Source organism: Gigantopelta aegis, chromosome 6 (assembly GCF_016097555.1).
Source record: "Gigantopelta aegis isolate Gae_Host chromosome 6, Gae_host_genome, whole genome shotgun sequence".
NCBI lineage: Eukaryota > Metazoa > Mollusca > Gastropoda > Neomphalida > Peltospiridae > Gigantopelta > Gigantopelta aegis.
The window spans coordinates 80900411-80926311 of NC_054704.1; the positions used below are offsets into that span (position 1 = coordinate 80900411).

Genomic DNA, 25901 nt, shown 5'->3' on the forward strand with positions numbered 1-25901 from the left:
CTGGATTAAAAATTCCATGCCTCGACTGGGATCCGAACCCAGTACCTACCAGCCTGTAGACCGATGGCCTGCCACGACGCCACCGAGGCCGGTAATCTTGTAATGAAGGCTTACAAAATATTATTGAAACACTTCATACGGTTGTCACGAGTAGAACTCAGCTGTCTGCTAATCGTACGATCTTCAGATCGATATTGCATATTTTAATACTTAAAATGGCTGCAACTATGTTCAATAGGTGTAATTTTGACAAAACTTGCCTTTATTCCAAAACAATAGCGGTTTTTATTGATGACAATAAACTTGTAAATGCCGAAAGCCAATTATCCCAGACAGGGGATTGCCATGTGTGTTTGTGTTATCACGTGACAAGGTCAGATGTCGTTTTTAGCGAGGTTATCGCACAAAGCGATAGCAAACAATAAGAGAGATTTCATTAAAATTAATTTGTAAGAAAGATTAATATTTTTAACACTGAAAATATTCATTAATTTATACATTTATTTAACATAGTAATAGATATTAATTTTGTAAACAATAATAAGACAATTTACATAGGTAGCCTAGAAGGAAATAAACCGCGATTTAATTCTCTTTTAGTTTAGGCTTCAGCTGCAGCAAATAGTCTTGATCATACAAAGCGTTTGTTGTAAGTAGGCATAACAACAACGGGCCGTGTTGTTGATTGTCATAAATGACTACGAATAGTTAACCCATCACCCAAATGAAAATTCCATGACCCGTACGAACCAGGTATATCTGGCCACTGGATTACATCAAATTATTTGTTTTGGTCCGCTATGTTAAAAAAAATCCTACCACTGGCAAATATACTCCTTTATTTCACTAAATCAAATTGCGCAACCGCCACCTGTGGGTCACACTTGGGGAGCAATTAACAGTTACAGGGACTCCTGACAGCAAGTGAAAGGTGGAATTTCAGACACCGATGAATTAAACGTCTTGTTGATTGTTGAGTGACTGGACATGCCAAAACATTTGGTAGTCCGACGGACTTGTTCTGAATGTGCATGTTACACATCTTGGTCTCGAACTTATGAGGAGATGTGAATTAACTGTACCAGTAATAAACAATTATGGCCCTGGGATGAGACTGATAGGAAGTTTTATGCAGCCAAAAAAAAAAAAAAATTGACCGAGGCCATAGAGAGAGAGTACCTTTTTAACATGCCCCTATACCACTAAGGTTTTGGGCATGTCCATCCCGAGCCCAGCCCCTGGATAGCCAGTGGTCCGGTCCGGCACTGACCGAGAACCATATTTATTTTCTGCGCTCCATAAAACATCATATTTGTCTCATCACAGTGCCATAATTGTTTAATTACTTCAATCAATTTAATAGAAAATAATTATACAAATTACATGCAAACAATTAAGCACTTTGCAATCTAGCAATCACAAGTATTTTTCACTGTGACTTCATATGCGAGACACAAAGTCATCAGTAAGACACTGCAGAATGAATTTGTGAAGTGCTTTGTGAAGAAGACTCACTGGTCTTTAGCTGCACTGATGATCTGCACACAATACTGAGACCGGTTTTCTTGAGGTATGCCCATCTTGCTGATCTGTCAATAAGATTGAGATAAAAACATGAAAGTGTATCGTCTCGATTCAACATTCTACAATATTTTTCCTGACCAAAAAAGACTATGAATTGACTGCACTAATGTCTGTGACAGGACATCACACTACCATTGTTTTGGTTTTATACACAATGTCCAACCAAACTAGTTTTGTTTATTTGTTACGTTTCACAGATGGTATAAATTTTCTGTTTCATCTCCTATTTTCTCTACATCTGTAAAAAGTAAAAACATACCGACATATAAACAATGTTGTCTACTCAATATGGCATTGTTAGTTATTTTGAGAGGGCTGAAGGTAAATAAATGCTTATAAAAAGCCAGTCTCATCCCATAGTTCACACACATTTTGCTAATTGTGTTCAGGTGCATGTACAGGGGGTATTCAGGGGTCAACTCCCACCCCATAGTCCTGGGTCAGGTCCTTGGCTATCCAGAGACAGGACCCGGGATGGACATGCCCTAAAAGTTAGTGGTACAGGGGCATGTTAAAAAAGGTTCAAAGTCCGCCTCCACTCAAAGTGAATTTTCTTTTTTTCAATATATTTTCTTGGAAGCATAATCTGACAATCTGCCCCCCCCCCCCACAAAGAAACTTTGCTTGCCACGGTCTAGAAACCCCTCTGCATACTTTCCTGCACACACACCTGGTGTTACCCTCATAAAACAAAGAATGTTGAGTACCTCCAGGTGATCTGGAACCCACTGTATGTCAGTTATTGGAGCCCTGTGGCTGAATTCAATACTGGAGACAGCACAGTAGTGAATTACAGGGGTCTTCAAAGCATTGGGGTCCTCAAAACCAGGCTGTAATAAATAAAATAAAACATTCGCTATAAATGATGAGAGATAGATTTCAAAATCAACTAGACGTTTAAAAGTCAATTTGTATTGTTTTTTTGTTTTTACATGTCATTCAGTTTAAAACCATAGTATTTAGATCTGCTGAACCATATGTATCAAGCTCCACAAAGTAAAGAAACTATAACCTATGCTGAATCCTGAGCCCAGTTTTACGAAACGATCTTAGTGCTAAGATCATCTTAATGCATAAGGTAGTCAAGCACTTAAGGTGATCTTAGCACTAAGATCGCTTCATAAAATGGGATCCTGGATTCAACCTGATGTTAGCTAGGATCCTTCAAGTGCCACAGAGACCAAACAATTTGACCAACAGAAAGAAGTATCTTTAATTAAAGTTGAACACTCACAAGCACATCTTTTTTCTTGTTCCGGTGGCCTCCCCTAGGTGCCTTAAGTCTGTCTGCGTATTCTGATATGTCCCACAAGACTAGCTGGCCATTGTAACAACCTCCAACTATGATGTTTGGATCGCTGGGGTTAAACTGGAAACTGTCAATGTCATCTGGAGCCTCAAGCAAAAGCTGTGAAAAAAATATTATCGGTAAAATAAAGTATCTTGTGATACCGAGAATAATTTAAAAATGTTTTCACCCTTTAAAAAATACCTAATCTGATGTCTCACCATAACTACAATCTCCCAATAGACCTGCATAGTTTGACTCTTAATGTATGAAACGAAATCATGTAATATTATCAATAAAGTTTTATAACTTCTGAAAAGCTTTGTCAATAATATTACACAAGTGTACAGCAGTTAATTATAATTATTTCCCCCTTGTCTGGTGACATAACCAGGACCATGGAAGTGCTAAGTGTACAATGATCCTTCACAGAAATAACCGTACATACTTGCGGATGGATTGGATCTGTGAAGCTCCAGATGAGAATCAGAGATGGAGTCATGATCACTTTACCAGCATTGTCAATACGGTCATCGAAGTTCATTCTTTCTCCCACAGACACCGCCACAATTCCTACAAACGTAAACTATGTTAGTATACAGGAAATAAGCAAATGTGTGTGTAATTTTTCCTCATTTTGACTTAAAAATTAATCATTATATATAAAATAATAATTAACAGAACATGAAAACTAATACATCTGGTAGCTAGTTCTTTAACAATGTACATTATTTAAATCGGATTTTGGATTTTTTTATTTTTTGTTGGGGTGCAGGAAGAGGTGGGGGCTAACACTAGTAAAGCAAACAAACCTTTTATTGTGGGATGCCACTGAATACAAGTGATTTTCTTATCTTTGCTGAAATGAAGATCTGTGAATGACTGGTATTCCTAAAAAATAACAAAAAAACAATCATACATTCACAAATGGTTGAGTTTTTAAACCAGAAAAGATATTTTGCAAATAAAAGAAGAAATCTCATTAATAATATCATTTGGACAGTCGTAATCTATATTTGGTATTAGATATTTCTGTTGGGTTTTTATTTTTTATATATATATATATATATATACACAACAAAGAAAGTTTAGCAAATATCTTTTATGACGTCTAAATTTGCCATGATTAAATAACTTAAAAGAAAACCAGGTCCTCCTGTTGTGTTAAAGCAAATGTCGATGAGTTTATGTTGTTTGTAAATGGTAAAAATTTCAGATGTGAATACTAACTAATAAAATTAGGTTAATTTATAAATGTTATGTCATTTGTTATAACATTAGCTAAACTTTTGTTGTTGAGTATATATATATCAATGCTTTCAACAACTGCATTCATGCATATGGTAGATAAAAGACTCATTTCTATTGTAAAGTAAAATAATCTTTTGAGGGTACAATGTCATACTGTGGATCTATCCTAAAAAAAACCCTGATATTTTTCTTTATTCTGCAGATGAATACTGGAAAAACTGACATCTTGTTCAAGCTATTATATAGGACAGTCATCTACTAAACAGAACAGTTTAAAAGTAAAGGTTGGAAAATGTAATACTGGGGCGGGACGTAGCCCATTGGTACAGCGCTCGCCTGATGCGTGATCAATCTAGGATTGATTCCTGTCGGTGGGTGCATTGGGCTATTTCTCATTACAGCCAGCGCTCAACAACTGGTGTAACAAAGGCCGTAGTATGTACTATCCTTTCTGTGGGATGGTGCATATTAAAGATCTCTTGCTGCTAATCAAAAAGAATAGTCCATGAAGTGGCAACAGTGGGTTTCCTCTCTCAATATCTATGTGGTCCTTAACCATATGTCCGACACCATATAACCGTAAATAAAATGTGTTTAGTGTGTCATTAAATAAAACATTTCCTTGTGAGAGTACGGTACTGCTAAAGCAATACCAGCATGGGCTGTGGTGACAGACCCGTTATCAGAATGAGACATGGACCCATCACTAACCAAAATACCAATGCATTATATTCAGAGTATTAGAGCATTCATAACATAAATAAGTTCACATATTTTTACCTTCAGATGATTGTCAGCCTTGCTTCCAAAGTCATCTATATCTCCTAGGTTACCCCAGTCATCATAGAAAACATCCATGATTTCATTCTGCTGTAAAGCCAACTGAAACCTAAAAAAAAGAAGAAAAACATTGAGATTGAAATATGTGTGGAAACAAAACTGTCTGAGCCAAATCGGTTAGTATCCAATACTGAAGTCATGTTTCAAAATCTTAGCTAAATATTTTAGTTCATATGTGTCCCAGAAAACTTCTACTGAATGTATATTATAATGACAATAGTTCCTGCTGACACTCTAAATAAGGTAATTATAAATCATTAAGGGAAGTAGTATTATTAATTAAAACCTAGTATTATGAGAGTACTGCTAAAGCAATACATGGACCCTATCAGGTCCAATACATTTTCGTATAACTTCAGTTTAAAGACCATAACTCTTGAAAAAATCAGCAAAACTTTATCTGTAACAGAACTTGATAAAGATATACACAAATGTTCAGCTCAGTATCTTAAGGCATTGTGAAACAAATGTCCAATAAACAAATCATTTCATTTCAACGGATTTTCATGCTTATATCAATTATGGTTCAAGCATACTGTCCTGGGCAGACACCTAGCTATTTGGGCTGTATGTCCAGGACAGTCACCTTAGCTATCTGGGCTGTCTGTCCAGGACAGTGGGTTAGTTGTTAACTGTTAGTGGTTAGTGAGAGAGAAGAGAGTGTAGTGGTCTTACACTAAAACTCGCTCTGGGTGGGAGTCAGTACCGAGCTGCGAACATGTACCTACCGGCCTTATGTCCGACGGCTTAACCACGATGCTGGTAGAAACAAAACCACTTATCTTCTAAGATCAAGGGCTATAACTCTGTCAAAAATGGTAAATGGCCATGAAAGTCAAACTTGATCTTTAACAGTACATGATAAAGACATAAGCCAAAAATATCAGCTCAATATCATGAGGTGAAAAAAAGGTTTGGAAAACTATATGTGGGACAGACAGACGGATGGACATACAAACAACAGGACAGTGATGAAACATACAATTCCTTCAGGTTGCACCGGTATGGGATTAATAATTCTTTATTAACTTTATGGGACACATAGTATGGGACAAATGTGGAAAATTAAATAGATATATTTCATATAAAAACAAATGATCTATGGATTAAAACAAAACAGAAATAGATCTATTTTACATTTTAATCATTAATGTTTTCATCTAGTTGCTTTCAAAATTTACCTTGGTATTCCTTCCTCAACAAAGTTTATAAGTGTATCCGATTTTTCTATTGTTTCCTTTTCCTCATCAGTGAACAGTCTTGGGTATGACTGGGTGCATGCATTTCGTGGATATTTCCAATCAGTCTGTGTTCCTGCATCCAGAAACACGGGAATAGCCTACAACATATGACAGTTTATGTTTAGATATTAACAATCAGTCTGTGTTCCTGCATCCAGAAACTCAGGAATAGCCTACAACATATGACAGTTTATGTTTAGATATTAACAAACCAAGGGAATTGCCTACAACATATGACAGTTTATGTTTAGATATTAACAAACCAGGGGAATAGCCTACAACATATGACAGTTTATCTTTAGATATTAACAAACCAAGGGAATTGCCTACAAGATATGACAGTTTATGTTTAGATATTAACAAACCAAGGGAATTGCCTACAACATATGACAGTTTATGTTTAGATATTAACAAACCAAGGGAATTGCCTACAACATATGACAGTTTATGTTTGGATATTAACAAACCAAGGGATTAGCCTACAACATATGACAGTTTATGTTTGGATATTAACAAACCAAGGGATTAGCCTACAACATATGACAGTTTATGTTTAGATATTAACAAACCAGGGGAATTGCCTACAACATATGACAGTTTATGTTTAGATATTAACAAACCAAGGGAATAGCCTACAACATATGACAGTTTATGTTTAGATATTAACAAACCAAGGGAATTGCCTACAACATATGACAGTTTATGTTTGGATATTAACAAACCAAGGGATTAGCCTACAACATATGACAGTTTATGTTTGGATATTAACAAACCAAGGGATTAGCCTACAACATATGACAGTTTATGTTTAGATATTAACAAACCAGGGGAATTGCCTAGAAACTATCTCAGTTTATTTTTAATAGTGGATTACTGTTATTACTGTAAAATACAGTATTTGCGCGGGATTAAATTTTTGCGATTTAATGAAAATGAGTCGTTCACAAGCATTTATTTTCCCAAATCCCCCATCCCTTCCCCCAATAAAATTCCCTGAAGTTCCGGAACTGATGTCAATAATTTTCACATTTATTGTTTACAAAATACCGTAAGTTAAAATTTGCTGTAAAAAACAAACCTGAAAACAAAACGAAATGTGAAGGCGTGATGCTAGGTCAAATTTGATTTAAACTATTTATTACTGTCAAAATACTCGTTAAGTACGGTTTGTGATTGATCAACAGGCAAAAGATTTAATGTGAAGACCCAATATGTACTACACACCCACCCTAGATTTTGTTCACTTCCACATTTAACATACTGTGATGTTTACTTCAGTATTCTAAACACATGTGTTGCTTTCATTACCAGCACTTATGAAGAAAACCATACAAAACGTAGTATTGTTTATTATCTTATAATATATTTTCTGTACTTATATATCGTTTGTTGATTTTTTATTTAAAGTTTTAAGTGTTGCATTGTTACTACTAATGAGGTCTCGGGTCTGATTGAACGAGACCACCTTTTTTCCCTTCTTCTTTAATTTTTAATGTCAAATTTTCGTCAGCCTTTAATTTTACATGGAATTTATTTTCAAAATGTTTATTAAAACACGAAAATAAAGTATTTTACAGCACCGTAACTAAAATGACCAAATATCAATGCTGCAATAAAGTTATTTTAAAAAAAGAAAGAAAAGGACTTAGTAAGAGAATGTGAATTTTCCCATTGATATTTTGTACCTGTGTTCCTCGATCCAACTCCATCTTTTTAATATTGAAGTTCTTGTCTTCATACTGTGTACATTCCACATAGCCATCCTTGGCATCAGCAACATTTCGGTCTTTGAAGGAATATGGTGCTCCAAACTCTCGTCTTTGTCGTTTAATAGAAACTTTTTTCTACAAGTAAACATAAAACCACTCTCAATTTAAAACGTGTCATTAGACAATACATTACTCTCCTTTATATGGGGTCAAAACAGCATGCTGAATGTCCTAATCTACATGTATGTAATCAAATATATGTTATATTGATGACTTGGACGCTATACAACAAAGGCAATCTAAGCAATTATGACTGTACAGTGGGGTTTTTTAACACTGTCTAGAGTTAACGTATATAAAATAAAACAGTAATTACAGACGCATCTCCCCATCCTCCACTCGAAGCAAATTGGAGAAAACTTGGAGTGATCGGAACAGGAAGGGGTGCGCAGTAAAAGAATTTTAGGCCATCACATTGGCTATTGGGATGTTCAAACCAGACTACTATACTGAGGGGAATATGCACTAGTTTAAGGACAGGTGATGTTGAAAAGAATGTTTTTGTTTTTTTTTTAATTCTGGGGTAGCATGACTCAAACCTCCCCCCCACCACACACTAAAACTTTGCTCTCCACAGTACAGTCACCCCATGTACAATTTCCTGCACATGAATTATAAGGTGACTCTTATAGTCTTAAGAGTTTTGTTCTAGAAGTTATGTCTTTAATAAATGTCGGGAACAAACACATCCCACTTACTCTCCGTCTGGTCTCCTTAACAGTTGCTTCCTCAATTTCCTTCTCACTGCCCTGCGAGATCCACGGTTTGGACACAGGGGGTACGTATTTGTAGATCACCTCTTCTTCCTCCTGCTCTTCCTCATCCTCGTCTTCCTTTGGGGGCTACAAACACACAAATAATCTCTAAATGGAAACTATATATTTTTTTACATTCTTTCCAGTTAGTTATATGTCTGGCAATGGCAACAAGATCATCTCAAAATGGGAACTATTTTTGCATATCCTTTTCATTAAATATGTCTCCTGCAAGGGCTACAAGATCATCTCAAAATGATAATTAGTTTTTTTTTCATATCCTTCTGTATTAGTTATGTCTGACAATAGCTACAAGATCATCGCAAAATAAGAACTATTTTTTTTATATCCTTCTCTATTAGTTATGTCTGACAATAGCTACAAGATCATCTCAAAATGGGAACTGTTTATTCATATCCTTCTCTATTAGTTATGTCTGACAATGGCTACAAGATCATCTCAAAACAGGAACTGTTTATTCATATCCTTCTCTATTAGTTATGTCTGACAATGGCTACAAGATCATCTCAAAACAGGAACTATTTTTCATATCCTTTTCTATTAGTTATGTCTGACAATGGCTACAAGATCATCTCAAAATGGGAACTATTTTTCATATCTTTCCATGACATTGTAGTTAAATGCCTAGCAATTGGAAGTAATTTTTATGATGATCTTTTTCTATTAGTTATAAGTTCTTAGGTAGTTACAAAAATACATATCATCTGAAAATGAGAACACAATGCTTGGTGATTTTTTCCTTTCAGTTATATGGTCTTCGATGGTTACAATTGATTAAAATACAGATCATTTGAAAACTGGAACTATTTTTCTATGATTTTTGTTTTCTTCTGACAAAGAGTTATACAATGTCAAGTGGATAACACACAAGAAATAATGTGAAGCAATTTGTAGCATGCTTTGCAATGTTGTTACTAGCCGTCAAAACTAAATCAGGAATATAAAGTGGTGGGATTACTTCAGTGATTGAGCTCTAAGGTCTTACTACAAAGATGTCATCTGCCATGGAAACCCACGTTAAATAGCCCAACTTCAAATGAAGATTACCAATAGAACAGGATTCTCGTTGGCACTAACAACATACACCATTGCAAACATACATTATATAAGAATTTATTTTCACTCCAAAATTGAGAATATTTCCATCTTAGTTTTTTGCTATATGACTGCATCTGGCTGTTGTACCAATATGAACAGGTGGTTCATTAACCGATTCACTCCGGCTGTCTCTTGCACTATACACCCATGTCCCAAAAGGTCAATGCACAATATTACAAAACAACATGGGCAAAATACAGCCAGAAGGTTTACCATTAAACATACATATTGTTTTAATTCTTCCCCAATTCCTAGAAGTGAATATGTGAACCACAACATGTGTCACAATTAGGAACTATAGTGGACCATGATGAATGAACTATTACCAGGATGTGAACTGTGTAGTGAAACCTAACTGTGGTACAACACGTTAAACCATTGAGGCTTTTTATTTTTTGCATTTCAACTATGTGCTGTTATGTTTGTAGGAAAGTATATAATATTATAAATGTTCCCTTGATGTTTAAACATTGTTAACTCAGAATTAAAACATAACTGTATCTAATGATCACTCATGTAGTGTCCTTTTTTTCCTTTTATTATTTATGTTCATTTCATTCAACATACATCCTGATTGGTAAATCGTTAACAGTATCAAGTGTTTAATATATTAATTACAAACAAAATTTTGTTTCTCATCACTTTAAGAAAAAAAACACAAAAAAACCACCAAAAAACAAGCAACACTGATGACTTTCTGATTAGATGTAAAACATGCTTGGTGATCAAGTATACTAGCTTGCAAGTGAAGAAAGGCATGAAATATTTATTCCTCACCTACCCATCTCCTCACCCCCAAAACATTTATACTCTGGCATGGTAAACATTCTTCAAAAAAATATTTGCATAGAAGTGACAAATCAAATTTTAAAAAAACATTTTGGCAAGGGGGGAGGGGGAAGAGGAGAAAGAAGGGTAGGGATGAACATTGATAAATTAATGCATGATCAATATGACTACCTTTTTATACTACCTGTATACACAATTAACAAGCTCTAATATATGGGGGACTGACATTAACTGCTTACAAAACGCAAATCAGATCAACGAATTGCACTATAGCTACAAACACATATAATGTACAACATGGACATGCAATGAACAATATACTGTGGACGTGGAGACTTGAAAGAGATATAATATATGTACCTCCTCTTCCTCAACATCAGACGTTTCAGGCTTCCAGGAGAAACAAATACACATTTTAATTATTTCAAGAAATTTAAATCGATTTTAATGGCTGTTCCATAACTAATCACATGAGGAAGGAATGAAGGAAATGTTTTATTTAATAACGCACTCAACACATTTTATTTATGGTTATATGGTGTTGGACATATGGTTAAAGACCACACAGATATTGAGGGAGGAAACCCACTGTCACCACTTCATGGGCTACTCTTTTCGATTAGCAACAAGGGATCTTTTATATGCACCATCCCATGACAGGATAGCACATACCATGGTCTTTGATGTACCAGTCATGGTGCACTGGCTGGAGCGAGAAATAGCCCAATGGGCCCACTGACGGGGATCAATCCCAGACTGGCCGCACATCAAGCGAACGCTTTACCACTACTTCCAGCCCAAAAATCACATGAGGAAGACAAAGCAATTTTTGTGCTTATCTACCACCCATGGAATAAAACTTCATTGAAATCAAATAGGCATAGAAATTACAGCAGACCCATTACACATAAAATAACAATTATGATGCTTCCAACATTACCCCCGTGTGATCATGTAATTGTGGAACAGCTTCAGTGTATACACATTTCTCGCCATGAGCAAAATCAAGGTGAGCAGAAGATCAATTTCCTGAAATGGTTGTAAGTGAGCAATCACACGAAGCTTCAAATAAAATTTATTAAGAACAATTTGCTGCCCTCATAAAAGTTTCCAAGTGATCACTCACCTTTTCTAGCAAAGACTGTATGTGTATGACAATACATGTGTCAAAATGGTGGTGTCAATATGCATATGAAGTCAAATCTTGAAAGCATCAAAACTTTATATGTGGAAGACATGGATTTTGCATTTTGGTTACATTCTTCCCACAAAAAGTCAGAAACTGGAATCACTTGAATCGTTCCGAAATATCCCCAAACAAGACAGGATCATGTATTCTTAATTAATCTTCCGGCATAATGCGCGAGTCTAGACCACTGAACTATCTACTCTTCTCGTTGGCTCAATACCCAGTCGGCACTGTGACACAAGTTTATTTAGATGGCGTTCAATTTTGTCTTCAGCAGTCTGGTTTTGCCACGATAATTTATTAAGAATCAAATGTTTTGGTGCAAAAAATGGATCTGATTTCTGAAGAAAAGACAGGTTCCGGTTTAATCAGGGTTTTAATACAACTGAATAATAATAGGAAATTATCTGGGATCAAGAAATGAGGCCGGTTTTAACAGGAATCCGGTTTTGTCATGATCCAGTTTGGGAACAACCCACTGATAAGCCAATTACATGTAAACTCATTCATTAAAATTTGTACAGATTTGTGGAAACTTACATTGAGGAGTTTCTCTTTAGCTTCTTCAGTAATGGCCACATAAAAGTTCTGTTCAAATTTGAAGTCATAATCATAAACTATCAAAATCTCATCACCAGGGTAGTTCTGGAAAAAGAAAGGAGAAGAAAATATTTGTCATATCAATATATATATATACCGATATAAAATAATGTAACACATTTACCACGACAAATTATTATACATCCATAAAGAGAGGGCAAAAGCATCTTTCATGAACTTCCAAAGAATGTATGGAATCAGTGTTGTAGGAAGATTTGGAGTTGCTAAGCATAACTGGAAGCCCAGAAAACCAAATACAGTAAAGAACTCTTATAACGAACATGAAGAGACCATGATAGTTAGTTCATTATAGCAGTAGTTCGTTGTACACATCTGCATAAGTTGGTTATTAATGTATAGAGAGATAAAACAGGACTTTACAATTAGTTTTTTCCATGCAATAGTTCGTTCTAAGCATGTCCATTATAAGTGTACTTTACTGTACAGTGAAATGTTATCTTGACTTTCATCATTTCTTCAGTCCAGGATATTTTAAAGACCCACCAAATAACTTTCATTAACAACTATAATCAAACCTTAAGCGTATCAAAAAGTGGCCTTTTGAGACAGGTGGTTGCTTAATGCAGGTCAGTTTATATTATATTAGAAGATTAGGGAGAATAAAAATGTGGCTGTTTGATTGTTATGTTTATCTTGGACCAATGATATCTCAGTCTTTTTAACATGATAATGATGTCCGACTAGTATAACGATGACAGTAATTTGTGCTTTAGGCATTCACCCTTAAAATAAATCTGGTGTGCTAAAACATTTCAGAGACAAGGCTCACCCAGCCCACTGCCAAATCAGCCCAAAGACTTTGTATAAAAATTGTCTATGGCTAATCAAATATTACTTAAATTAACTACATTTTAATAATTTTTAAGGGAATTCTTTGCATATGACTAATAAAATATTCCTTAAATTAATTACATTTTAATAATTTTTAAGGGAATTCTCTACATATGGCTAAATAAAATATTCCTTAAATTAACTACATTTTAATAATTTTTAAGGGAATTCTCCGAAAAACGGCTAAACCAAAATTTGTTCCAGTGTGAGCCTTGATACACATTGGTCTGTACAAAGTGGCAATATTTCCACAGTCTTCAATATCTAGGATAGGACTGGTGGTGGTGGTTATCCAGAAACACTGCAATACAAGATGTAAGAGAAACATGGCAGACCTACCAAAATGTCTTGTTTGATTGGCGCAAAATCTGACACTGCTGCCCTCAGTCTCATGTCTTCTATGATGTCCTCCTTCATGATGATTTTGAACGGGTTCTCCTTGGTGACGTCCTCATCACACCGTGCACTGAATATCTCCTGGGTCTTGGAGGTCAGAAACAGAGGGACAACCCCTTCAGGAAGACCTGGGACAGACGAATAAAACTAAAGAAACTGTCCTGAATTTACTTCCAAGTGTAACATGTTTCCAGTTAATACAGCATTTTTTATTTTAAAATTACAAGTCAAATACATATACATTCGTTCGTTCGTTCATTCATTCATTCATTCATTCATTCATTCATTCATTCATTCATTCATTCATTCATTCATTCATACTTATATCCATGCTAATATCCAACTAAGGTCATGCACACAGTTCTGGGCACACACCTTAGCTATCTGTCCAGGACAGAAGGTTAATGGTTAGTTGTTAGTGGTTAGTGAGAGAGAAGTCGGTGTAGTGGCCTTACACCTATCCACCGAGTCGTTAAAGTTGCTCTGTGTGGAAGGTGGTAGCGGGGAGTGAACCCAGTACCTACCAGCCTTGTGTCCCATGACTTAACAACTATACCACCAAGACCAGTACATGTACATGTTCTTGTTTAGAATATCATGGTCTGTACATCCAGTATTTTTCTGGTTGTTCTAATGCTAGGAGTAGCTTAAAATGCATTTTTGAAAATTGATTTTGGAAATGATATAGCATGTTTTAAGTGTCCAAAATAAGTGTGAACAGTTTTTAAAAATAGCTTACAGCTGTTACTTTTAAAATGTAACGATTCACCACATAATGTTCCCATGAATTTAAATGTGTGTAATTGACACATCCATACAATATGTATTACCATTGTAAGGCAATCATTCTAGACTCCCCAGCCTTGACTTTGTATCTTTGATCTTGGGCAAAAAAACATAACATATACATTGTATTTAGAAAAAATTAAAATAATAATAATAATTTTTAAAAACCTTACACGCAAACAGAACAAGGCTTCATGTGAAATATTGTGCCCTGTTTTTGTTACCCATTTCAGAATGATCAAAGACGCATTGGATATGGCCAACTTTAATCCAGCCAGTGATAATGTTACAAACAAACCTTCGTCCTCTGTGTCGTCCATAGCACTAGGTACTTGTGATACATCCTTGTCTTTGCCCTTCGGTTTCCCTGAAAATACATTAAAGACATATGCAACAAATATTTCTACCACTCAAAATGTGTTAATTTTTCATCTATTTATTCTACCAGCTATCAAAACACATATCTGGGGGGGAAAATCGGGTGTCACTGGATTAGATTTTTTTTTTTTTTTTTTTTATACACAGCTCAGACGTGGTGCCATTTTCTCCTACTTTGCAGCCAAATACCTTAAAATTTAAATTTGACTCAATCATACTACAAGTTATTTATTTCTAAACTGAATATTTTCTAAAATGCACACAAATGTAGTATTTTTTGTTATTTCTAAAACACTTTTACTTTTCTTCTTACGTCAAACTAAACTGAAATTATTTACAACAAAAAAACGTTTGTAGGAGGATGGGACAGACTATAATAGCTTGTAATGCCAGACCCGTCAATCCTCCCAGATTCCGCGGGAGACTGCCGTCTACTTGTCATGCTTCCAATAATACATATTAGTACATTCAACAGATACAGCCATGTATTTTGCTCAAACAGCCCTCTACTTTCAAAAATAACAACTCCCCCTCCCCCCTCCACCTGCATTGTCATCTACCTTTGGCTGGTGTTTTCTTTTGTGGAGGAGTCTTAAGTGAATTCCTAGTAGCTTTAGGAGTCACTGGTTTCGATCCTGGTCTGCTAGAGCCCTTGGCGCTGCCAGGTGCTGATGCAGTGGGGCTCTTAGCACGCCCTGATCCAGGGCTCTTGGCACGCCCTGATCCCGGACTCTTGGTGCGCGCTGGACTCTTGGTGTGCGCTGGACTCTTGCTCTTTGGTGAAGCGGGTGCCTGACTTGTGTCCTGAAGAGGTGTAAACAACACACTTTTTTATTCATTTACAATGGAGTAAAATATTCTAACAATTTGTTAAAGATGTGTAATAGACAGTAATTGAATGTGTTTATAAAAATCAAATCAAGTATAGTATACATGTAAAAGGAAATAAATAAACAAGAAAGTAATACAAATGATATTTAGGTTTTCAGGGGGGAAGACGTAGAACGCTTGCCTGATTTGCAGTGGGTCTAGGATCGATCACCATCGGTGGGCCTATTGGGATATTTATCGTTTCAGCCACCACTAGTATATCAAAGGTTGTGGTATGTATGGAGATTTGGGCAGTTAAAAAAACACGTAATCTGGGCACAGTAAAATAAACTTCTCCAACTATGCAAAAAGAACACTTCTGAACTAAAAGATCACTCTTCCATACTGTTTTCAGGAGGGTGAGACAACACCCCCCCACCCCATCTGTTATTACATCAAAGATATACGGTACTAATAGTCTATATTAAAGCTTCTCTCTGTACGTGGCAATAGACACTTTAGTTGAATCTAATCCAGCACTAACAGTAATTGTTAAAAAAGAACATGCAACAGTAACTGAAAGCATATTTCTACTGACCATTTATAAATGCCAAGTCTTAGTATTGTTTCCGTTGTTACAGGATTATTCATTTTACACAAACATTATTTGATAATCTTAACATTCTTGAATGATCTAGTAATAAAAGATTATACCAATATAAGCTTATTATCCTCAAAATAACAAAGGTGTATAACTGACCAAAAATACATTATGATTAAAAATAATAACAATGTGCAACATGCATTTAATTCACTGTGCCTTGTGGATCTACATGCTATATTAATTTTATATGGTGACTGCTCTATTCAATCAGGACAAGTTTTGTTCTAGTACACTATGTACACAGTGATGCACTGCCTCAAATTCATGCAAGCCTATGCATGTAAATTATTCAATATACACTGTCACAAAAAAAAAACAAAAAAAAAAAACAATAATACTCAATTCCACAAGCCAGACAAGTTAGCTGTGAAATTATCAACTTATTTTAATTCATGGAGTTAAATGACTGTATCCTGTTGGTGACCTATGACATTAGCATAAATTTATAACTTGATCCAAGACATCATACTCTGAGGGCAGATAATTCTTTTCATAGTTTGATCACAAAGACTACAAATTCAACAAAATATTCAATGGAATATTCATAAGGAATATACAATACATAGTGTAATGGAAATACAAATAAAAAAGATCATTAAAACATAATTATGACAAGTATATAAAAATATTTTGAAAAAATTAAATACCGTACACATTTTAAAATGGACAGGTTGCCAATATTTCTATAGTATACATCATCTAACAAATAGTATATCAAACACTATTTCTATATACACTGTAAAATTTACCATAATAGCTAATGTTCATTTTATTACTTTAAATGATATTCTAAAAATGGTTAAAATAGTTACCTTGTTATTCAGTTTGAATTGTTTCATGACAACGAACAAAGAGCTTAGTTAATTATTATTAACTGGAGGCAATCCAGGCAAATAACTGTATTTCCTTAACTTGGGAGTATTGTGCAGACACATTCATAAGCTTAAGGCAAGCCCATTTAAAATACCTTTCTCTGAAGAAGGGAAACCTTCTTGATCTTTCTTCCAACTTTCCTAAACTTACTTTTTGCCTTGCATATAAATAACAAATAAATATAATCTTATAAAAAAATTAGGAAGACCATCTTTATTATTGAGTCATATATATGGTGAAACTTGTCTAAACCGGATCATGCCTGAGACCTAATGTTTATCTCATTTAGACATGGTCCGGTGTTTAGAGGTTTACGTTTTAGAATTTAGAAAATTTGTGACCATGAAACTTGACCAGTTTTGACAGGATTCTGGTTTGTTCAGGGTCCGGTTTAGACAAGTTTATATATATATATATATATATATATATATATATATATATATATATATATATATATATATATATATATATATATATATATATATATATGACTCAATAATAACACACACTCACTCACTCACTCACACACACACACACACACACACACACACACAGACACACACACACCAGAGACACACACACACATAGACACACATACACACACACCACACACACACAGTAAAGTACTCTTATAACGAACCGGAAGAGACCATAATAGTTAGTTAGTATGTTATAGCAGTAGTTCGTTGTACACATTTGCATAAGTTGGTTATTAATGTATAGGGAGATAAAATGGGACTTTACGATAAGTTTGTTCTATTCAGTAGTCCATTCAAAACATGTTTGTTTTAAGTGTACTTCACTGTATATATAGTAGACAAATATATATTTAGTAAGCAAGCTAATGATGACAATTGAAATTTCCTCCAGACAGAATGACCCCAAATCATTGACCCAAGTAGCTCACAGCCTTCCATTGCTTACATCCTACAGCCCTCTACATTGGTCGCATATGACCGCTTTTCTCATTTGGTGACTAAAACATTTCATACTATCTATATAAAAATACAAGTAGGTGCCATCTAGCTCCTAGATGGAAAAGTTAACATAGAGGGCTGATCCTATATATACATTTGGATTTTCACAAACTTTAAAAATACATGTACCTGCAACAGTAAAAAATGTGCAATAATTTTTTGTTGGAAATGGGATCTAGTCATAAAATCGATAATCCCCATAGTGCATTTTTTCCTCATCCCAACCAGTGCCCCATGACTTGCATATCAAAGGCTGCAGTATGTGCTGCCCTGTCTCTGGGAAATGGCATATAATTTATTTTTTATATAATGCAGTTTCCCAGGTTTAAAAGATCCCTTGCTTCTAATGGAAATATGTCTCATCTGAAGACTATGTGTCAGAATTTTAAAATGTCTGACATCCAATAGTTGATGATTAATTAATCAATGTGCTTTAGTGGTGTCATTAAAAGAAATTTTTAACTTTTACTTTCCATCTGAGCAATTCCTATTCTAGATTCTAAAGCTTATTTTATTTTATCTAAAGCTCCGACTACCTCTCATCTAGCATCGTATAGCATGTATTAACATGTCTGTTAAATAAGTGGTAAGAAATTATTTTTCTAACCTGATCCTTTTCATTTTCTTTGGCTTGGTCTTGTTCCTTCTCAGAAACATCCTTGCTTCCTACATCAGAGTCAGACATCTTGGATAGTTCTGCAAATCAAGAACAGATCTTAAGTAATAAATCGTAAATTAAAAAACCAATGCAATATGGACAAGAACAACTTCCTGTTATTGTATTTGACCTATTAACCAGTTATTTAATGAACTGGATCATGCTCTATTTGTTATGGAGGTGGGGGGGGACGTAGCCCAGTGGTAAAGTGATCACTTGATGCATGGTCAGTTTAGGATCGATCCCCGTCGATGACCCCATTGGGCTATTATGTACTTGTTCCAGCCAGTGCTCCACAACTGGTGTAACAAAGACTGTGGTACATACAGTACATTTCCTCTCTATATCTGTGTGATGCTTAACCATATTTCTGATGCCATATAACCGTAAATTAAGATGAGTTTAGTGCATTGTTAAATAAAACATTTCCTTCCTTCCTATTTGTTTCTCTATTTCTACGGATATGATTAAAAACTTCACTCCTCACAGCACAGACATGACAATTTCAACTAAAATATGTGATTTTGACATGACATTTGACACCAGTGCCTTATATTGCATTCAAGTGTGCTCATAAATACTGTTTTGACAATTTCAGAATTCAAAACCTTGGAAGATATAAAAGCTAACCAAGTGACGAAATGTTTGTCTGAACTCCAGTTCGATGGTCAAAAAATAAAGCATGCAAAACTGGTGGGAGACTTATTTTAATACTTTTTGCTGCCATTTTATTTGGGAAAATGATGAAATTCATAATTTATAACAATTTCAAAAATTTGAGTTGATAAAATAGCAAAATATTATACATTTTAATTTCAGGTGTAGTGCTTTCATTATTATTTTTTAAAGATACTTTGTTTTATTAGTAGTTGAAATACCTAAATTTGTTAGTAAATGCTGTTGATTATTTTGAAGGGACTGGAACTTATTTGTTTACAAGTGCAAGCTAATGCAAACAAGTCGTAATTTACATGTTTACAACTAGGAAATGTTAAATTTCCTAGCATACCCAAACATTACTATGTAGCATTATTATGGGTGGACCAGTTTCGGTGAGCACAAGCATTAGGTTCTAAAGCATATTAATATTTATAAACAAACAGTTGTTATTCAAATACCTACCTTTTTATTAGTATTTCTATACTTCACATGAGCACTAAACTGGCCACTAAGTAGCTAAGTTTACTGCATTTGTGTCAAAAACTGTAGCATGCATCAGCAGTAAATATTGTTAACTACGTAACCTGTTTCGGTGGGCGATATGTTTAGTGGTATAGCTTATAGCAAAAACTTTTCAACAGAATGTTTTTTAGTGTTTTAACAAAACATGCTCTTATAATAATTTATAAAAAATCTTTTAAATATTTTAAGGCAAATTACAAAATGGAGCCCTCGAGAACCAATGTTAACAGACAACATGTTAGGAACATGTTAGAATGTCTTGCAATTATGTTATAAGTTGAGCAAATGCATGGTTACAATAGTAAAATTGTTTGGTGAAAAAATATATGGACCATATATTTTTGGCAAGTATCTATAAAGATTTTACCAGCAGATGCTGTGGCAATCATGTGACTTCAATAACCAGATACCAGTACAGCTGAGAACAGACAGAAATAGTTTTTTAAAATTAAGTTTTCTTTTAAATTACCAGTCTGGAAATCATAGAAAAGGTGTATTAAGAAATGTGACGTGTTTATGAGTGGGTAAAGTTCAATCTTGCTTTCTTTGCTCATTTTAACTTTATTTGTACAAATATTTCTGTGAATATGACAGACATTTGTTTATTTTCCTCATGCAAAAGTCAAATGAGTAAAATGTACATACTGTGGCGCACAAACGCGATGCAACCACTGAAACAGGGCCCAGTAACATAAAGCACTTGTAACACTTATGTCAGATGTATGTAACAGTAAAATCAACCTTCACTGAGGGGATTCAAACCACAGACTCTCAGTATGAGAGTCCAGCGCTCTACCAACTGAGCTAATAGGGAAATTCCCACTAGCTACTGCCAGTAGGAGCACTTTATATAACAACACTACTACATACTCCCCCCTCAAGTGAAGATATGTCCTGGAGCTGTGGGTCACAGGCAGTTGAACTGTTACGGGTTCTGACTGGGTTATAATTGTACTCTTGTGTTAAGAACACACCCAATCCCTATGTCAGCTCCAAATGTAACAGTAAAATAAACCTTCACTGAGAGGATTCGAACCACAGACTCTCAGTATGAGAGTCCAGCGCTCTACCAACTGAGCTAATAGGGAAATTCCTACTAGCTACTGCCAGTAGAAGCACTTTATATAACAACACTACTACACGTGTGGTGTACGTCTGACATAAGTGTTATGTGTGCTTTGTGTTACCGGGCCGAACCTCACCAAAACAGGGCAACAGACGATACTGTAATTGGGGCAGAATTCAGCTCAGTCGGCCGAGTGCTTGCTCATTTGAGGTGCTTGCATTGCAGAATCGAACCACCTAGATGGATCCATTCAACTGGTTGGGTTTTTTGTCATTCCAACCAGTGTATTAGTATTACAACTGGTCAAAGGACGCAGTATGTGCTTTCCTGTCTGTGGGAAAGTGCACATAAAAGATCCCTTGCTGCATTAAGAAAAATGTAGTAGGTTTCTTCTGATGATTGCAAGTCAGAATTACTAAATGTTTAACATCCAATAGCCGATGATTAACTAATCAATGTGCTCTAGTGGTGTCGTTAAACAAAACAAAACATTACTGTCATTAGATGATCATCAATGGTGATGGTGCGTGAACCATTTTTCATTCTACTGGTGGGGTAATTATGGTACACAATTTGAATAGATTTTGCAATATTAAACAACAAACTATATTAACAGAAGTTGTTTTCAACATTTTCCTTTCAAACCAATCAAATTTGTCAGTCTAAACGTTTACTACACTTGAATTATAAATAATGATAATATGCCATTTGCTATAATACAATCGAAAATACATCCCTGACGACAACACAATAAATACTTATTATAAGTCAGCCAACTGAAACATACAAAAATATAATATTCGTCCAATCTTACAAATGCAATATCATAATTATAAACAAAAAGTAGTTTCATGTACCAGTATTTGGAAATATGCTTAGTAAAATTAAGTCTCAAACGACAACACATCTCACAACCATAGCACATAAGAGTTACCAAGTTGTCATGAGATACCAAATTTTAATATTCGGGCTTTTTCGTCAAGGATTGTTAACATCTCGGAATTGGCCGATACATTCTGAATACTGCCGAGGAGCTCCGAGTGAGATTTAAAAGTGAATCCGTAATTGGCCGAAGGTTTACGGATGTCAAGGTGTTGTTGACATATTTATACTAGGACGTTTAACTGTTGTGATTACAATTTATAGACTGGAATTACTATATACGAAAGTAAACAGGTATATTTTACTTATTCAGAGTCTAATAGCCAAAGGATTTAACATACAAAATGTACTATTCATTTAATTCCATTATGTATCTTATTTGTGCCTTGCTTTCTTGGATGGGGGATATAGCTCAGTGGTAGAGCATTCGACTGCAGATCGAGAGGTCCCCGGTTCGATCCCGGGTGTCCCCTTAACGTTTTTAAATTTTTATTATTTTAAATTGCACATTTATTTTCATTTTTATCATGCAATTGCACCTTTGACTCGGTACCGATATTCTTTAGTTATCTTTATAGTATTTTTCGTCACAACTTATTCTGTTAGCATGTTTATTTCTAATCAATGTTATCACCATCTTTTGTTAGTAAAAAAAAATTCCAGTTAGATTTTAAAAGTAAACGGTTTTGGAAACAATAAAAATATAATATACTGAACAAAATAAGAAGCTTCCGCTAACTTTGCTTGAACATAACTTGATGAAAACAAACCGGGGGAATAGTTGTTATATATGCGTTTAAAGAGTTCCATGATGCTAGGGTCTCCACGAGTACTCGAGTACTCGGGCACGGGTCGAGTCTAGCAAGACTCGAGTCCGTTCACAGGACTCGAGTACCCGTACAAGGTGGAATCAACTATAATACACTGGACAATGTAGGACAATAATTTCAGGATTAGATAATCAACGATATAAGTGACACAATAATTATAAGATCATGCGCTAGTTTCTTTTTTTAAACTGGCCGTCCATCCATCATAACACTAAATATATCAACCGGTTTCTAAATGCAATACAATGACATGATTTGGCATCCATGTTCAGCCCTGGAATTAAAATGCATAATTCTATTTTACTTTATTCTTTAATCTCATCATCATCTAGTGTAAATTTCGGGTACTCGGGTCCGGGTCGAGTTTGACCCTCGAGTACTCCGAGTCCCATAATTTGGACTGGTGGAGGCCCTACATGATGCATCGTTTGGTGCAAAAATCATGGCCATAGGTTAACAGAAACTGGGAGAAATTTTGACCAAATGTGGTAGGGGTTAAAAATAAAAACACCCACTTAATAACTGGTATGACCACCTCTTGAATTGACCACTGCAGTGCATCGCAGGCGCATAGAATTGACTAAAGTGTTGATTTCTGCCTGTGGAATATTGTTCCATTCCTGAATGAGCGCTTGACGAAGTTCGTTGACGTTAGCGGGTGGGTTGGGACGACGCCTCAATCGTCTGTCCAGACTATCCCAGGCATGCTCGATGGGGTTGAGATCAGGACTTTTAGTGGGCCAGTCATCAATGAAATCAATGTTATTTGTCCTAAGAAAATTTACAGTGTCTCTAGCTGTATTAGAGGTGGCATTACCATGCTGAAAAATCGAGATGTTGGCGTTGTTATGGAACAGAGGAATGACGTGATGAGCGAGAATGTCATCGCGGTAACGTTGAGCATTTAAATTGCCATCAATGATGACTAGTGGTGAACGATAACCATGGGCAATGGCTGGCCAGACCATGACAGAACCCCCACCCCCGAAACGATCTCGTTCAAGAACACAACAATCAGCATAGCGTTCATTTCTCCAACGGTAGACGCGCACCCTGCCATTACCACGTTGTAAAGAAAATCGGGATTCATCCGAAAAAAGAACGGTATTCCAGCGTCGCCGTATCCAACGAGTGTGTACACGTGCCCAATTAAGACGATTTAGACGATGACGTTGAGTTAAAACGCATTCGACGTAAGGACGTCGTGCATGTAAACCGTTCTCCCGCAGACGATTACGAACAGTTTGCCTACTGATTCGGTTATTGTGAAGCCCAGGTGTGTTAGCAGCAGTAGCAGTGGCAGTTTGGAATCGATTGCGCAAATGCGTGTTCATGATATAGCGGTCTTGACCACGTGTTGTAACACGCGGACGTCCACGAGGTGGCAAGTCGTTGGTGTTTCCTGTCGTTCGAAATCTTACGCGAAGATTTCGTATCGCTCGACTAGAACTCCCAACATACCTTGCAACGTCTTCTGTCGACATGCCAGCATCAAGCATGCCAATCGCCCGTTCGCGTAAATTATTGGGTATTCTTGGCATACTAAAAATGCTACAATGTAAAAAACGTTAATTTTTTTACAAATTTTGAAGCGTTTTCGTTCACTTGACAACAATGTCAGTAAGACAAGTAAAAAAAATTGACCGAATACTACACGGGACATGTCGAACCATGCATACATGTGCAAATTGAATTTCACGTTGTCGACGATTAACAGTGCAAAAATAATCGATAAAATTCATGAATCCTGATAATACAGCTCAAGGCTAATACTACCTATATAATTTCATTACACAATGAATTCTTTAACACAACAAATACTATATGTACAAATCGGAAGTTTCTTTTTTTGTTCAGTATACATTATGTGTAATCCATAAAATAAAATAAATTGTCACTATATAGATAAAACACCAATACTTGCTAATTATAAGGTTGTCAGCTGATGGAATTTTAAATATATTTACTCGATTAGTTTATCCTGCAAAACTCTATATTTGATTATTTTTTTAATATGTATAAAAGTTGGAAATCCATTTTATTGAGAAATAAGAATTTTAAAAGCAGATGATTGTCAATGTTTTTCACCAAGAGTATTAGTTTTATTAACATCTTGACCAGTTTTCTCAATTTGCACATAACAAATCAATTTTATTTCCAAAGGAGTTTTTAATTTGTGCTTTTTTACATCAAGCCAGAGGAAAAAATATTTAAAATATGTGATGGAACAAGGTTATATTTCCAGAAATCTGTATTAGTCTCAATTAATCGTTTGCATTATGGGCAATTTGCATGGTTATATCAAAGGCTGTGGTATATGCTGTCCTGTCATTGGAAAATACATATAATTTTGGTAACTATGTCACAGCAGCATATTTCTTCACTCATTCTCTAGACCACATGTACAGGGTTCCAATCAGTTATGAAGTCAAGCAAATTTGTAGGTAATTATAAATTGAGAAATAAATTTCATGACTAAATGTAAAAAAAATTACCATTTTAAGCAACTAAGTTTTGACACTATGTTGTAAAAGAACCAAGGCTATTGGATGTCAAACATTCGGTAATAAGAGAGGAAAACTGCTACCTTTTTTTATTAGTAGCTAGGGATCTTTTATAAGCGTACCGGCCTCGGTGGCGTTGTGGCAGACCATCGGTCTACAGGCTGGTAGGTATTGGGTTTGGATCCCAGTCGAGGCATGGGATTTTTAATCCAGATACCGACTCCAAACCCTGAGTGAGTGATCCGCAAGGCTCAATGGGTAGGTGTAAACCACTTGCACCGACCAGTGATCCATAACTGGTTCAACAAAGGTCATGGTTTGTGCTATCCTGCCTGTGAGGAGCGCAAATAAAAGATCCCTTGCTGCCTGTCGTAAAAAAGAGTAGCCTATATGGCGACAGCGGGTTTCCTCTAAAAAATCTGTGTGGTCCTTAACCATATGTCTGATGCCATATAACCATAAATAAAATGTGTCGAGTGCGTCGTTAAATAAAACACTTCTTTCTTTCTTTCTTTTATAAGCACCATCCTTTTGATATACCAGTCATGGTGCACTGGCTGGAACGACAAATAGCCTAATGGGCCCAATGACAGAGAGCGATCCCAATGGAATATATAA

The 25901-nt window shown here is 35.5% G+C and overlaps 1 protein-coding gene and 1 non-coding gene across 4 annotated transcripts in view; one reads left to right on the plus strand and one right to left on the minus strand.

Annotated features, from left to right (window-relative positions):
* The window catches only part of LOC121376152 (dynein intermediate chain 3, axonemal-like), a 32505-nt gene extending 10463 nt beyond the window's left edge, over nucleotides 1-22042 (minus strand). Inside the window, exons 1-15 of one of the 3 annotated variants that reach the window (XM_041503957.1) lie at nucleotides 21925-22042; nucleotides 18769-18857; nucleotides 15398-15641; nucleotides 14758-14826; nucleotides 13617-13801; nucleotides 12366-12470; nucleotides 8672-8815; nucleotides 7890-8048; nucleotides 6145-6302; nucleotides 4904-5012; nucleotides 3685-3763; nucleotides 3321-3445; nucleotides 2819-2992; nucleotides 2292-2414; nucleotides 1516-1589 (exon numbers count right to left, since the gene is read on the minus strand). In XM_041503957.1, coding sequence (XP_041359891.1) covers nucleotides 1516-1589; nucleotides 2292-2414; nucleotides 2819-2992; nucleotides 3321-3445; nucleotides 3685-3763; nucleotides 4904-5012; nucleotides 6145-6302; nucleotides 7890-8048; nucleotides 8672-8815; nucleotides 12366-12470; nucleotides 13617-13801; nucleotides 14758-14826; nucleotides 15398-15641; nucleotides 18769-18846 — 1826 coding nt within the window. In that variant the 5' untranslated portion in view covers nucleotides 18847-18857; nucleotides 21925-22042. Of the gene's footprint in view, nucleotides 1-1515; nucleotides 1590-2291; nucleotides 2415-2818; nucleotides 2993-3320; nucleotides 3446-3684; nucleotides 3764-4903; nucleotides 5013-6144; nucleotides 6303-7889; nucleotides 8049-8671; nucleotides 8816-12365; nucleotides 12471-13616; nucleotides 13802-14757; nucleotides 14827-15397; nucleotides 15642-17123; nucleotides 17324-18768; nucleotides 18858-20368; nucleotides 20388-21924 lie in introns of those variants that run through there. The other 2 variants (XM_041503958.1, XM_041503959.1) reach the window with 2 other exon arrangements.
* A 308-nt stretch (nucleotides 22043-22350) lies between these two features.
* Trnac-gca lies at nucleotides 22351-22422 on the plus strand. The gene has a single exon. It is a non-coding gene; the product is annotated as a tRNA-Cys (tRNA).
* The last annotated feature ends 3479 nt before the right edge of the window (nucleotides 22423-25901 follow it).